This window comes from Aythya ferina (genome assembly GCF_964211825.1).
Source record: "Aythya ferina genome assembly, chromosome: 4".
Taxonomy (NCBI): Eukaryota; Metazoa; Chordata; class Aves; order Anseriformes; family Anatidae; genus Aythya; species Aythya ferina.
The window spans coordinates 9083631-9096285 of record NC_140300.1 but is presented as its reverse complement, the minus strand read 5'-3'; the positions used below and the strand labels follow the sequence as shown (position 1 = coordinate 9096285).

At 37.1% G+C, this 12655-nt stretch overlaps 1 protein-coding gene across 5 annotated transcripts in view; it reads left to right on the top strand.

Annotated features, from left to right (window-relative positions):
• ZFYVE28 (zinc finger FYVE-type containing 28) overlaps nucleotides 1-12655 on the top strand; it is a 144794-nt gene that overhangs the window by 89598 nt on the left and 42541 nt on the right. For all 5 annotated transcript variants that reach the window (XM_084517167.1, XM_084517166.1, XM_084517165.1 and 2 more), the window contains exons 4-7: nucleotides 145-347; nucleotides 1510-1599; nucleotides 4290-4379; nucleotides 7564-7665. In XM_084517167.1, the coding sequence (XP_084373293.1) occupies nucleotides 145-347; nucleotides 1510-1599; nucleotides 4290-4379; nucleotides 7564-7665 (485 nt within the window). The remainder of the gene's footprint in view (nucleotides 1-144; nucleotides 348-1509; nucleotides 1600-4289; nucleotides 4380-7563; nucleotides 7666-12655) is intronic.

Below are 12655 nucleotides of genomic sequence, written 5' to 3'. Positions count from 1 at the left end.
CTTAAATCTTCTAGTTGTTTAATAATTAGCAACAAATGAGGCTAAGCACTGCCCCAGTCAAAGTATCCAGTATCTCCTCTTGTGCTTTTTTAACGTAAAAGTAACATTATGCAAACTAATAATTCCTTTCTCGTGTTTTCGTAGTGTTTAGCTGCTGGTTCGATTATTATGAATCGTGAAATTGAGAGTATGGCAATGAGACCGTTGGCCAAGGATCTTACCCGCAGCCTAGAGGAAGTTAGAAACATCATACGTGACCAGGCCTTAAGGGATTTGAACCTCTACACAGAAAAAATGAAAGATTCACTCAAAAATTTTGATGTCCTTTTTGCAGAATTTGAATTAAGGTAACAGATTCTAAGTTAATGAGCTACTATAGCTGTTGCTTGGTTCTTTGTTTTTTGGAAGTTGGATGTTTTGTTCTGTTTTCCTTTAATAGAAAAAGCATTATTTTTTTTGTCATGACATTTAAATTCTTCAGTAATGTGTTGTATTGTTAATTTTTTCTCTGCCAGTGTAGCAATAATAAAAAGAAAATTAAATAGCTTTTTAGCAATCAGCATTTGCTCTCCTCAAGTCAGCTGTAATCTTCCATTTGCATACTGGCATATGGCATTTGAGGGAGGTTTTCCAAGACACAAAAGAAAGCCATAAGTCTCTTCTCTTAATGTTTTCTTTGTCAGAGGAGAGGTGACAAATAAGAGACATTAAAAAAATATTTATGATAACAAATAGTCTAGAGATTATGAGGTTTTGTTCTGTCTCATGCTTAGAGATAAAAGCAAGATGCACTCAGTGAATTTAAGAAGGCAAATTGAAATCTGATGAAGGAAGTGCTTTTACACATGAGCCATAATTAAACTCAAGAACATATTGATTTAAAAAAATCTGATGGAAAAATGGCTTGGAGGTTTATGGCAAAAATAACTGCTTTTGGGGTGAGAAAAAATAACTGCTTTTTGGGTCAAAGATCCTATTGACCAAGTCTTGTATTGTGCTGCATAATTTAAGCCAGTTTCCTGCAAGTCTGTTAGATGTATGTGGTGCTGGGCATAATTAAAAACAGGATACTGGATGAGATTATCTTTGGATTTAACATGATACAGCAATTCATACCTTCAGCAGAACAGGATTTTTGGTAATTGGGTAGTGTTTTAAATTTCTCTTAGGAATAATCCCTAGTACTTACTGTCGTCTTATTTATCCTTCCTCAGTATTCATAATCTCTTGTATTACCTTACGCAGATAAGTCATTTTTTTCTGATTCAGAAAATCATAATTATGCTGTTATATTGAAAAACATCTTAATTGGAAACGCAGATTAAAAATATGACTTTTTATGCAGACACCTATGGCAGTCAGTAGTTGGTTCTGGATAACACCTGTACAAAACGGTTCAGGAAATGTTGTGTTTCTAAAGTGTTTTGGCCTAGGTTTGTTTTTACTTATGATCAGGTTTGTTAAATCATGCAAAACAGAAGTACATTAATTACTTTATACTCTTTGTAGTTATGTGTCGGCCATGGTACCTGTGAAGTCCCCAAAAGAATATTATGTACAGCAAGAGGTAATTGTACTATTTTGTGAAACTGTGGAGAGGTAAGCAATTCAATTAACTATTACATTTTCATTTTGATGATTGCTTTCAGTCTGAACACGTATAGAAATACCTTACCTGTAGCCATTAAGAAACATCATAAAAATATGTGGCATTTAACTTTTAAGTATCTAAGTACAAACTTAAAAAGCATTAGCACAAGCCTTTTCTTTTTGTTGTTAAAGAAAAGGTAATAATACTGTAATATTGTTGGTATAGATGGGTAAATGAAGACTAAGCATTTAAAAGGGATGAATCTCTTTAAGGCATCAACATGTAACGTTATTTCAGTAAAGAATACCTGGGGAGATGATTCACATCATCTGCCAACCTCCAGTGATTATCATAAATAGGGGAAGAGCAACTGACATCATCTACCTTGACTCGTGCCGAGCATTTGACACTGTCCTCCGTGATATCCTTGTCTGTAAATTGGAGAGACAAGGATTTGATGGAGGGACAGCTTGGTGGGTAAGGAAGCGGCTGGATGGTTGCAGTGAAAGTGTTTTGGTCAATGGCTCGATGTCCAAGTGGAGATCAGTGATGAGTGGTGTTCCTCAGGGGACCAGCACTGTGTAACATCCTTGTCAGTGACATGGACAGTGGGACTGAGTGCATCCTCAGCAAGTTTGCTAATGACACCAAGCTGTGTGGTGAGGTTGGAATGACAGAGGGTAGAGATGCCATTCAGAGGGACCTTGGCAGGCCTGAGAGGTGAGCCTATGCAAACCTCATGAAATTCAACAAGGCCAAATGCAAGGTCCTGCATCTGTGCCAGGGCAATCCCAAGCACCAACACAGGCTGGGCAGAGAATGGATTGAGAGCAGCCCTGAGGAGAAGAAGGACCTGGGGGTGTTGGTTGATGAGAAGCTTGACATGAGGCAGCAATATGCGCTTGCAGCCCAGAAAGCCAGCCATGTCCTGGGCTGCACCAACAGCAGCATGGGTGGGCAGCAGGGAATAGAGGGGATTGTCCCCCTCTGCTCTGCTCTTGTCAGACCTCACCTGGAGCCCTGCCTTCAGCTCTGGGGCCCCCAGCACATGTCTGAAGACATGGAAACATTAGAACAAGTCCAGAGGAGGGCCACGAAGTTGATCAAGGGGCTGGAACACTTCTCCAGTGAACACAGGCTGAGGGAGTTGGGGTTGTTCAGCCTGGAGAAGAGAAGGCTCCAGGGAGACCTTACAGCGGCCTGCCAGTGCCTGAAGGGGGCTGCAGGAAAGGTGGGGAGGGACTCTTTGTCAGGGAGTGTAGTAATAGGACAAGGGGGAATGGCTTTAAACTAAAAAAAATGCATATTTAGATCAGATATGAGGAAGAAATTATTTACCGTGAGGATGGTGAGGCCCTGAAAGAGGTTGCCCAGAGACACTGTGGATGCCCCATCCCTGGAGGTGTTCAAGGCCAGGCTGGATGGGGCTTTAGGCAACCTGGTCTAGTGGGAGGTGTCATGCTAAAGGGAGGTTGGAATTAGATGATCTGCAAGGTCCCTTCCAACCCAAACCTAGAAAGAACCTGTAAAAGCTCTTTAAAGTCCTGTGAAGACTGGAGCTTAGCTTCCATGCATATGTGGTTGAGACTGTCAGTAAGGAATACATAGCATGCTTTCACGATCTGTAGATGATACCAAAATCAGAGGTGTTTCAGGCCTTTTAAAATAAAGGATTATAACTGAAAATGATTGCAACAAGTTGGAGAAAATATTTACAATCTGTCAGATACTTACTAAATAGAAATGCCACATATTTGACAATTAAGAGGAAAATCATTGTTTGCCTTTTAAAGATTTGGTTAATCTGGCAGTGAACTGTAGGAAAGAATGTGGGAGTTGTAGTTGGCCATGTACTGAATGAGTCCATCTAGTGCTAGCACCAAGTGAGCCATGGCTATTTCTCTGTCTGCCAACAGCAGCGTTGGCAAGACAAGTATTGAAAAGGAATAAGAAAATGTTAAATCTATTCTACTCATGACCAGTACTAGCAGCTGTACTAGTGTGCTGTGTGGGTGTCATCTTACACAATTGTATGGACGAATTGGAGAAGAAAGTTATGAGGAAATAAGAAACTATGCAGAAAAAATTAGAAAATATCACCAAGTGAAAAGCCTTAAAAAAAAAAAAAAAAAAAAAAAAAGGTTTCAGCCCAAAAAAGGGACTGATGATTTTGAAAAGTTATTAGTGATTGATGAAAGATCCCAAATACTAAATTCAGAGACTTCAATAGTAGTTGCTCTGTGTGTGGTTTTTTAGTTATGTTTGTGAGCTTAGTGTGTTTTGACCTAAAAGATTTTAGCAAGTTTTATTTGAAAATGAGACAAAATACTTTCCCCTATTATTTTAAAATGTATGATTTTTTCTTTTCTACTAAACTTGCAAGTCTATAAGCACCAGTGGTTTCCAGTAACAAGCTGAAACCTGACATGAAATAGTATATAAGAAGGGAAAGTGGCATAAAAAATATTTTGGTTTTGTTTAGATGGCTATATATTATATATATATATATATATATATATATTTTACAGCGAATGCTACATCAGTCAGTTTTGTACATAGTATATTAGGATGTACACTAATAGTTCATCAATTAAATACTATTAGTTTGGGCTTATATTACATTTTTTTCATATTTTTTCCTATTGAAATATTTTCTTTGAGTGTCTAATCTCTTGCTAAATCATTTTATTTTGCTTAGAGCCTTAAGGCTTGGATACCTCACTCAAGATATGATTGATGACTATGAACCAGCTTTAATGTTTACTATCCCAAGATTAGCCATTGTGTGGTAAGTAATTCTGATAGCTATTCTGTGCTCTGCTTCCCCCTCAGATATATATTGAAGATTTAAAAAACTTGTTCAGAATTTTGATGTATTTTCTTTCACCTGAGTTTGCTTGCATTTTTTACAAAAAGAGAATTAAATAAAAGTCATTGCCAGTTTATCATAGAAGGTGAAGAGCAAAAAAACGAAAGGGAAGAGAAAGGAGAATATAGAAAGCAGGACCCTGAAACTGTTGATTAGACTTCCTCCAGAAAAAATTAAAAAGGTCAATGAAGAACATCAGTACAGTACAGTAGAATGTAATGTTGTCAAAAAGATTTTTTGAAAGCAGATATTCTGTCACTCAAAAATAATATGACCTAAGGATACATGTCCAGGAAAACAGACATTTCAATTTTAATTGTGTATTTTTCTTAATGACTCTGGATCCAGAAAGAATCATCATAACAAGCTGAGTGCATTGTGACCAGTGAGTTAGGTTTAAATCTCTTTCAAGGAAAAGTATGAACATGTATAACTTGTTACATGTAAATTTGTGCCCTGTATTGACCACTCAGGTAACTAAGTTAAAACAATTTTTTCTTTATTCAGCTTTTTCAACATTGAACAGATCAGATGCATTTTTCCTAATAAGTCTTCACGATTTAATAGAGAGTTTCTCTGAAGTAAAGCCAACATATTTTCAATATTTTACCTTTGTGAATGTTTTAAAGTTAGCTAATATCAGTAGTATAACTGAGGGAGATAAGAAACCTAAAATCCTGAGTATAATGTGCTTCTGTGGCTCATTTTTCCTTTTAAATAGGATATTCTCTGTAACCATCATTCTAAAAATAACAACAGTAATAATCTGATTATCAAAAGACAACAGAAATGTGACAATACACTCTGATGCTCTTGGAAGACACAAAGAAGAACACATGGTTGCTCACTGGAAAACCAAGGGCTCACTGGAAAATGAGCAATATCAATCCCAAATTACAAAGAAGGACAGAGAGGGAGAAGAGAAATTGGTTTAACTGCCCCCAAGTATCCTGTGACTTGAAGATAAATCACTGCCATATGAAGCCACATGGGAAAATAACCCCATTCAGTTATGGTACTGCCTTGAAGAAATTCAGGCATTTAATTGGGACTGTGAAAGGAGAAGCCTTTGAATTGCATCTGTCTTGCATTTAAAGTTGCCATGTTGTTGCTGTATTGGGTAGCCTGATCTGGGGCCAGGTGCTGGCTTCCCTTGCTTCTCTAATAACAAAGCCTTTCTTTAAGGAATACTTTTGAGAGTCATTGTTCTTCAAGGTTTCTCTTCCGACATCAGCTTACTGTGCAGGGTTGTGCAGTGTATGCTGCACCGTGTTTAACAGGTGTCAGTGAAATCTGGATTTAGTAGGAAATGTTAAGATGTATTCTTTTTTTGTGCATTTTTTTACTTCCTTCTATGGTACAACCAAATTCAAGCTTTGATTCAGAACTCTTTGAATGGTCTTATACACGGAGGTCATTTCACAATGGGTTTTTGTAGTGCTTTAGCCCTCTTCTATTTTTATCTTTTAAAATTTCTTCTGAGAATTGAGCTCTGTAGAAACTGCCAAAAGAGTGATGTTTTGTGGCTGTTAGAAGTTATGGGGAAGCAGCCTCTAGCTTCCACTCAGCAAAGACGTGACATTTATTGAGGCAGAACGTGACTACATGAGTCAGTGATAACTCTGTCGCTTCATGGTAGCCTCCCTGTTGAAGCTCAGAAAACTTGAAAAAACAGTATGTAACCTTGGTAACAGGATAATTTGTCTTAAACCACAAAAAAAAAAGTTAACTTGCAAAAGAAGCAACTTCTCTCATGCTCCTGTTCTCCCCCTTCCTTGCTCCTGCCCTCAAACACCAATCCCCAGAGCAATGGTGATCACGTTGAGTAGTCACATTTCTTGGACCCTCTGTTGTCTTGACAATTCTGAACTTTCTGATGGCCATCTTCCAGCCTGATGGGAGACTACAGTACTATCCTGGTACCAGGGCATGAGCCAGACTCTGGGTTTATAAGCAGAAGAAAAAGAGCAGTATTTCCCAGATGGTAAACAGAGTGTAAGTGGTTTTTGTGTTTTTTTTTTTTTTTTTTTTTTAAATACTTCAGTGGGAACCATATTACTTGTGACACCAGCATTGCTGTGGTGTCTCAGAGAGCTTTAGTTAGTTATCCAGGGTGCTTGCTAATGAACAGAAGGTGAGTAGAAGACACTAACAGTTTATTATACCTAGGAAGCTCTCTGAAGCAACTTGTAATTTGACTGCAGGAAAAACAACGTATCCTTGAAATAGTCAGCTCTCAGAAGGGAAAAAGTCCACGGTGAAATAAAGCATATGTAATCTAGAGGATAAGAACATGCAATCCATTTGCCTTTGAGAGACAGAAGTTGTTTTGGCAGTGGGCAGAGGATTAAATAGTTTTAAGCAGAGTGGGGCCTGTTATGGGTGGAATGCGCGCTCTCAGGCACAGCGCCGTAATACACAGCAGGTATAGTGTAAAAGGTGAATTTTGTGTAATCCCTGACACACATGGGCTTTGGCAATAGAGATTCTGTCAGTAGGTATTTAGGTATTTGCAGCAAGGTGCTCAGGGGGTTTCAGTATCACGAATATCCCCTTTTCAGGGAAATTTTACGAGTACTTAGTTCATTTAGAAGTGTGGTATTATCAAAATATGTTTTATGTAATTTAGTGTGTGTATCTTCTTTATCTCAAGTTGCTACCAGGTTATACTTATCTTAGAGGTAGAAAAATGGGAGTGTAAGTCAAGCATCTTACCTAGAAATGATTTAGACTGGAAAGAACAAGCCATTTGCAATCTCTCTCAAGCCAGTGAGCTTTCCCCAACTTACTCGATAATCTATTTGTGTTTTGATTTTGTTTTTTTCTGGGTCAGCTGCAGCAGTGATATGAGAGTATGTTCTTCCTCTTGAGCTTCCATTGCTCTTTCTCCCATGCTTCAGTAGCAGGGGTTGGAGGGGATCTTTTTCCTGTAGCTTTAAATATCATTTGTTCTAACTGGAGGTGGATAAAACAAGTAAGATAACAATGTGAAAATGAAGTAACTTGAGGATAGTTCTAATATGTATGTACAGTTGCTTTTCTGATTCCTGACTGAGTATTTACTGGGTGTGAAGCAATTTTCATTTTTGTGTTTGAACTACAGTGGCCTTGTAGTCTACTCCGAGGGACCACTGAACTTGGACCACAAGCCAGAAGATATGTCTGAACTCTTCAGACCTTTTCACACTCTGTTAAGAAAAATAAGGCAAGTAATAAATGATTGTTGTAACTGCTTCTTTTCTGTAGTGAAAATCAGAGGGTAAAATAGTACACAGAAATGCCTACGAAAGTGTTTGTTATGTGAACTTTAAGATACATTTTTCTCTCGTCTGTTTTACATACCCATGAAATATCTAACTTGTTTTTCATTTTCCCTGAATTTTCTAAACTTTTTCTCTTTGATATTTTCTTTTTTCTGAACATAATTTAATTACATTTCAGTTTTTCCTTACGGCGGTATGATGCCTGAAATATCAAAGTTGCATTTTATTTTGGGAGATCCTGCTTCTAATTAGCATCAATGTTTTTGTTTAACTAGGCTTATTATATTTTGACAGTATGTTATGATGCAATACTCAGATCATTCTTAATCTAATAGAAGTGACCATCAGTTTTTCATATTGTGGATCTGTTCCTAGAGGGTGGATCATATTCTATATATATCCTTTTTTTCACAGTGCTTCAGTCTTGGTAATCATTGGAGAGGTTGTCTTTTTTTGGTCTCAATTCAAGTATAAAGGACATTAAAATATTATTTTTTTTTTTAGCTGAGGTCTTTTAAAGTGATGATGTGTTACTTTGTAGATATCAAGCTGTATCTTATGCTTTTTTTTTAATATATATTTATATATATTCAGACTTATGGTATTTTATCCAGAAGTTTAACTCAATAAATAAATAATGTTCTTTCAATCCATGCACCCTAATATTTTCTGATAATTCAAATTTGTATACCCACTGCAAATGCTGTTTTTGTACATCTCTAGAGTTAATTTGGTAGATTTTCTTTCCTGTGTCCAATTTTTACCTGTCTCCTTCCCTGTCTGTCATGATGATGGTTTGACATATGAAGAATTTGCATGGAGACTAAGTTTATCCAGATTAATTTCCTTGTGAGGAGCCTATTTCTGAAGTTAGCTTTTATGAATATCCAGACCACGTCCTTTTGTGCTCCTTGAAGATTCCCTAGGTTCAGTTTTATTTTCAGGTACACTAATGATATTCATGTTGAGATCTCAGAATTAAAATGGTCAAATTAACATGTATTTTCATATATTTTGGATGATGATGGTTTTATAAAACAGAATAAAGAAAAGTAACACGAACTGAGTAGCAAAACTTAATATGGGATGGGGGAACCTTAAACATTGCTAAAGCTTAAAAAGTCCTTGCAGTTTACTTTAGAAAAATATCCCAATATATGCCTATTACAGGAATTTTCACTAGTATTCCACAGTCTGACTAAAGCCAAAAAAAATTTCAAAACTAAAATATTTCTCATAATCTGTACTTTGTGCTTACTCCTTACGTTTCACTACAAGAAAAATGGAAATCAATGAAGTCAGTTTATTGCTTAGTCCATTTAATTTTCAGTTTCTCTGAACTTAATGCTTGGGTTGAAAAGACATTAGTAATGTGCTTATTTGTTCAATAACTAGTATTTTCAATGCACACTTTCAAAGATGAAAAGATTCTTTCAGATTCATTTTTGGATAAAGGAATGTAGGTACTACACGATCTATATAATTTATTCTTTCAAATGACCATTAAGAGACATGAATTCAGTTGTCCAGCAAACAGTTTGCAACATGTTCTTAGTGAGGTAGTATTTATCAGGGCATTGGGAAAAATACAAGCAAGCTAAGAAGTAACTTGAAATTTTTTCTCAGTGGCAGTCTCTGGATTGAAGGAACATCAGGGAACTCATCCAAAGAACTTGATTATTTGAAAGAATTGGGCTTAAAAAGATCCTTAGTAATACTCTTGAATGAAAAATACATTGGATAGAAATAAAGAACAGTATAATACAAATAAGTGTGCAGCTCATTCAGAATAATTAATTTTATTTTAAAAATGCCTAAGCTGTCTAAATCTTTTTTTGTTTGTTATGACAGATTTTTTTTAAACTCATCAGGTTGCAATTCCTGCTCGCTAACAATGTTCACAGAAGCCAATAAGAGAAGATGGAATGAGATATTTGAATGTGTCTCCAGTAAAAATGAAATGCTTTTTTCCAGGGGTCTTTCTCTGGTCTCCATGGCCAATAGTTAAGGCACAAAAAATAATTCAAGAAGTCCTATGTTAAATATTTTCAGTTTCATTTTATGTTGCAATTGTGTATATGTTGTAATAGTATAGAAAATTGTACTGAATAACGTGATCACATCCCAGGAAATTTCTGCATATAGTTCAGTATGCTTTAAATCTTAGCCAACTAAATATTTTCACTCCAGTAAATCCAAGTATACAGTTGATAATTTTAAAACTATATTATCCTAAAACATGCCTGCTCTCAAATGAAGAAAGTACCATATTTTTGTGGATCTGTGTAAATAAATTGCAGCTAGCTGAGAAAAACATCTGGTTAGGCAATTTTTGGCGGTCTTGTTGGTGGCTGGCAACTTAGAAAGCAATAGAGGCTGTTATTTGTGGAGACTTTCAGAGCAAAAAGCATTAAGGGTTTTTGTTTAGGTTTAGTGAGGTTGAGCAACAAATGATGAGTTTGAATATTTTAATGCCCATGCAAGATGCTTGTGTTGATTTCAGATTTAGATATAAAATATCAGCACTGTGTTTTATGCATCTACCAATGCATAAATATATATAGTAGGGTTATCTCCGTTTGTTTTAAGCTGAGATATTTGAACCATTTCTGCCTATTAAGCATAAAAAGCATATATTGTGGGATATGCATAAATATTTAATTTGGATGCCTATGCCTGAACATTCTTGCAATAAAATATTGCCTATACCATACGTGCATTTGTGGCTGCTACGTGGGGATTTTCAGAGGTGAGCACATCTGGGATTTTGCAGTACTCCTTAGTTCTGCCCTCTTGTTAGAGCCCTCTGCCTGCCTGGTGCTTGTTTCTGGACCCATTACAGCTGGTGGCAGGGTCCCTGTGGATTTCAGTGGTGCAGAATCAAGCAGATTGCAGATAAGTGGTGCAGAATCAGAGGTCCCTACCACTTCAAGTACACTGAAATCCTTGCACATTGAGTAGAAATCAGATGTGGTGTACCTGCTGTCGGTGTGTTAAAGAACATGAGGGGCAAGTTGTGAATCTCATGCCTTTAAAGCGTGCTTGGTGACTTGGGGAAAAGACGTGAGTTTTTCCAAGTTGGTTTAAAACTTTGAGTCGATTTTAAAACTTTGACAACAAAAGAGCACCAGTGCTGTTTGTTATTTATCAGATTTGTTTTCTCAGTGGCAATGCATTGGAGCAGATCCATGGACGCAGGTGTGCTGAAAGCAGCTCACCGCGATGGAAGCAGGAGGTTGCAAATTGCATTTCCATACCTGCATCATGTCCTACAGTGGCAACCCTGTAAACCGAGAGTTGTTGGTGTTCTGTTAGGAGCAAGAACTGAATTGTGGGCTGGCAGTACCATCAGTGATGCTGTTTCCTGAAAACAGTTTAAGGTACCAGTCAGAATAGAAGCAAATTTCAGCAAGGAGAGAGGCCCAGTGAATGTGCAGGATCTGTGCACCTGGGCTGTGTGACCCTGGCCTCTGTGCAGCTGCCTGTCTTTAAATGGGCACCTGGCCTTGAATTTTCAAACAGTAATTTCTGCTCCCTGGGTACTAGCAGTGGAGTCAAAAATATTTATTGCTTTTGCAATAGGTAGAGCAGACTTTTACTACTGGCTTGTAACAGGCAGAGTACGTTTTAAGACCTTGGCTTGTTTTCCTGCCAGTGGCTGAAACCACTGGAAGAAGTGTTCCTTGTACTTTCAAGGTTAGACTGCTTTTCTGTGATACCAAGCTAATAAGAGTAAAAGCAGGTGAAATCCCAACATGCACTTGTTTTAATTTGCTATTTTCTAAAGCCTCAGAGAAAAGCGAGTGGAGTGCAGCTGTCAGGACAGCGTGTAGAAGCCCTTGTTACCTGTGCCTTGTGAATAATGAAAGCAGAGAGAATTTTCTTCCACGTGAGCACAGCACTTGCTTGGATCCACTGACGAGCTACAAATGCTTCAACAGAAAGGAAATGAACCATGGAAGTAGCTCTGCTTTAATTAAACCTTAAGGTTTAATAATGATGTCTGACATCTAGTTTTAAACTTCCATTAGTGAGATTTACCATTTTTTCTGGATACTGGTTGATACTAATTTTATTCCCAATATCTACATAGGCATTTTAAAACAGGCCATGTTCTAATGCTGGCGGTGAATCTTTCTTAACTAATATATCATGTATCAAAAAGATAACTGTCAATCAAAAATTGTTCATCTTGCAAGGAAGCTTTTATCTAAATTAGTCCAGTGGCTCTAGTTTTTATGCAGAGCTGGAAAGGTAATTGCCAGATCCTGTTTTTCTGAGGACAAACTGTATTTTTTAATAGCAAAATTTCTGATGTTTCAGTTAGGATATTGAGCAGATTTCCTATGAATTTAAAGCAGGAATGACTTCCCTCATAAAATAACAGAGCTGGTGGACTACCACATGTAGTCCGACTGATTGCATTTAGCATCTCTTGCCAGGCAGCATGGATCTGACTCAAAGCCCTAAAAGCCAACAGGACTGTTGCTGATTTCCTTGATTTTTGAATCAAGCTTTATTTACTTAACCTTAAAACTGCAAATAATTGTTCTTAAGTTTTAAGGTGTTTGATATTGGCAAAAAATGAAGAGTTTTTACTCGACTCAATGAAGTTAGCCTTTTGACCAGAATGCAGTAAATATATATTTCCAGCACTTGCAGAAACCTTTGTGTTTGTTGTAAACAGGTGAAACATATAACCAATAGCTGTGAGCAGTCAGGCTGTCTGTGCCTTCAGAAGAGAAGCAGAGCAACTCTGATTGTGGTGTATTGAGAAGCAGAGCTGAGTTTTAAGTAGTTGGCTGTCATTTAGTTCTTGACACAAACATTTTCATTTTATACAAGTGAAATTCGCCAAGAATTATTGACCATGAAAATGCCACCTCAGGACTTCCTGAGCTATAGCTTGTTGGAAGCCAGTTGGACACACCT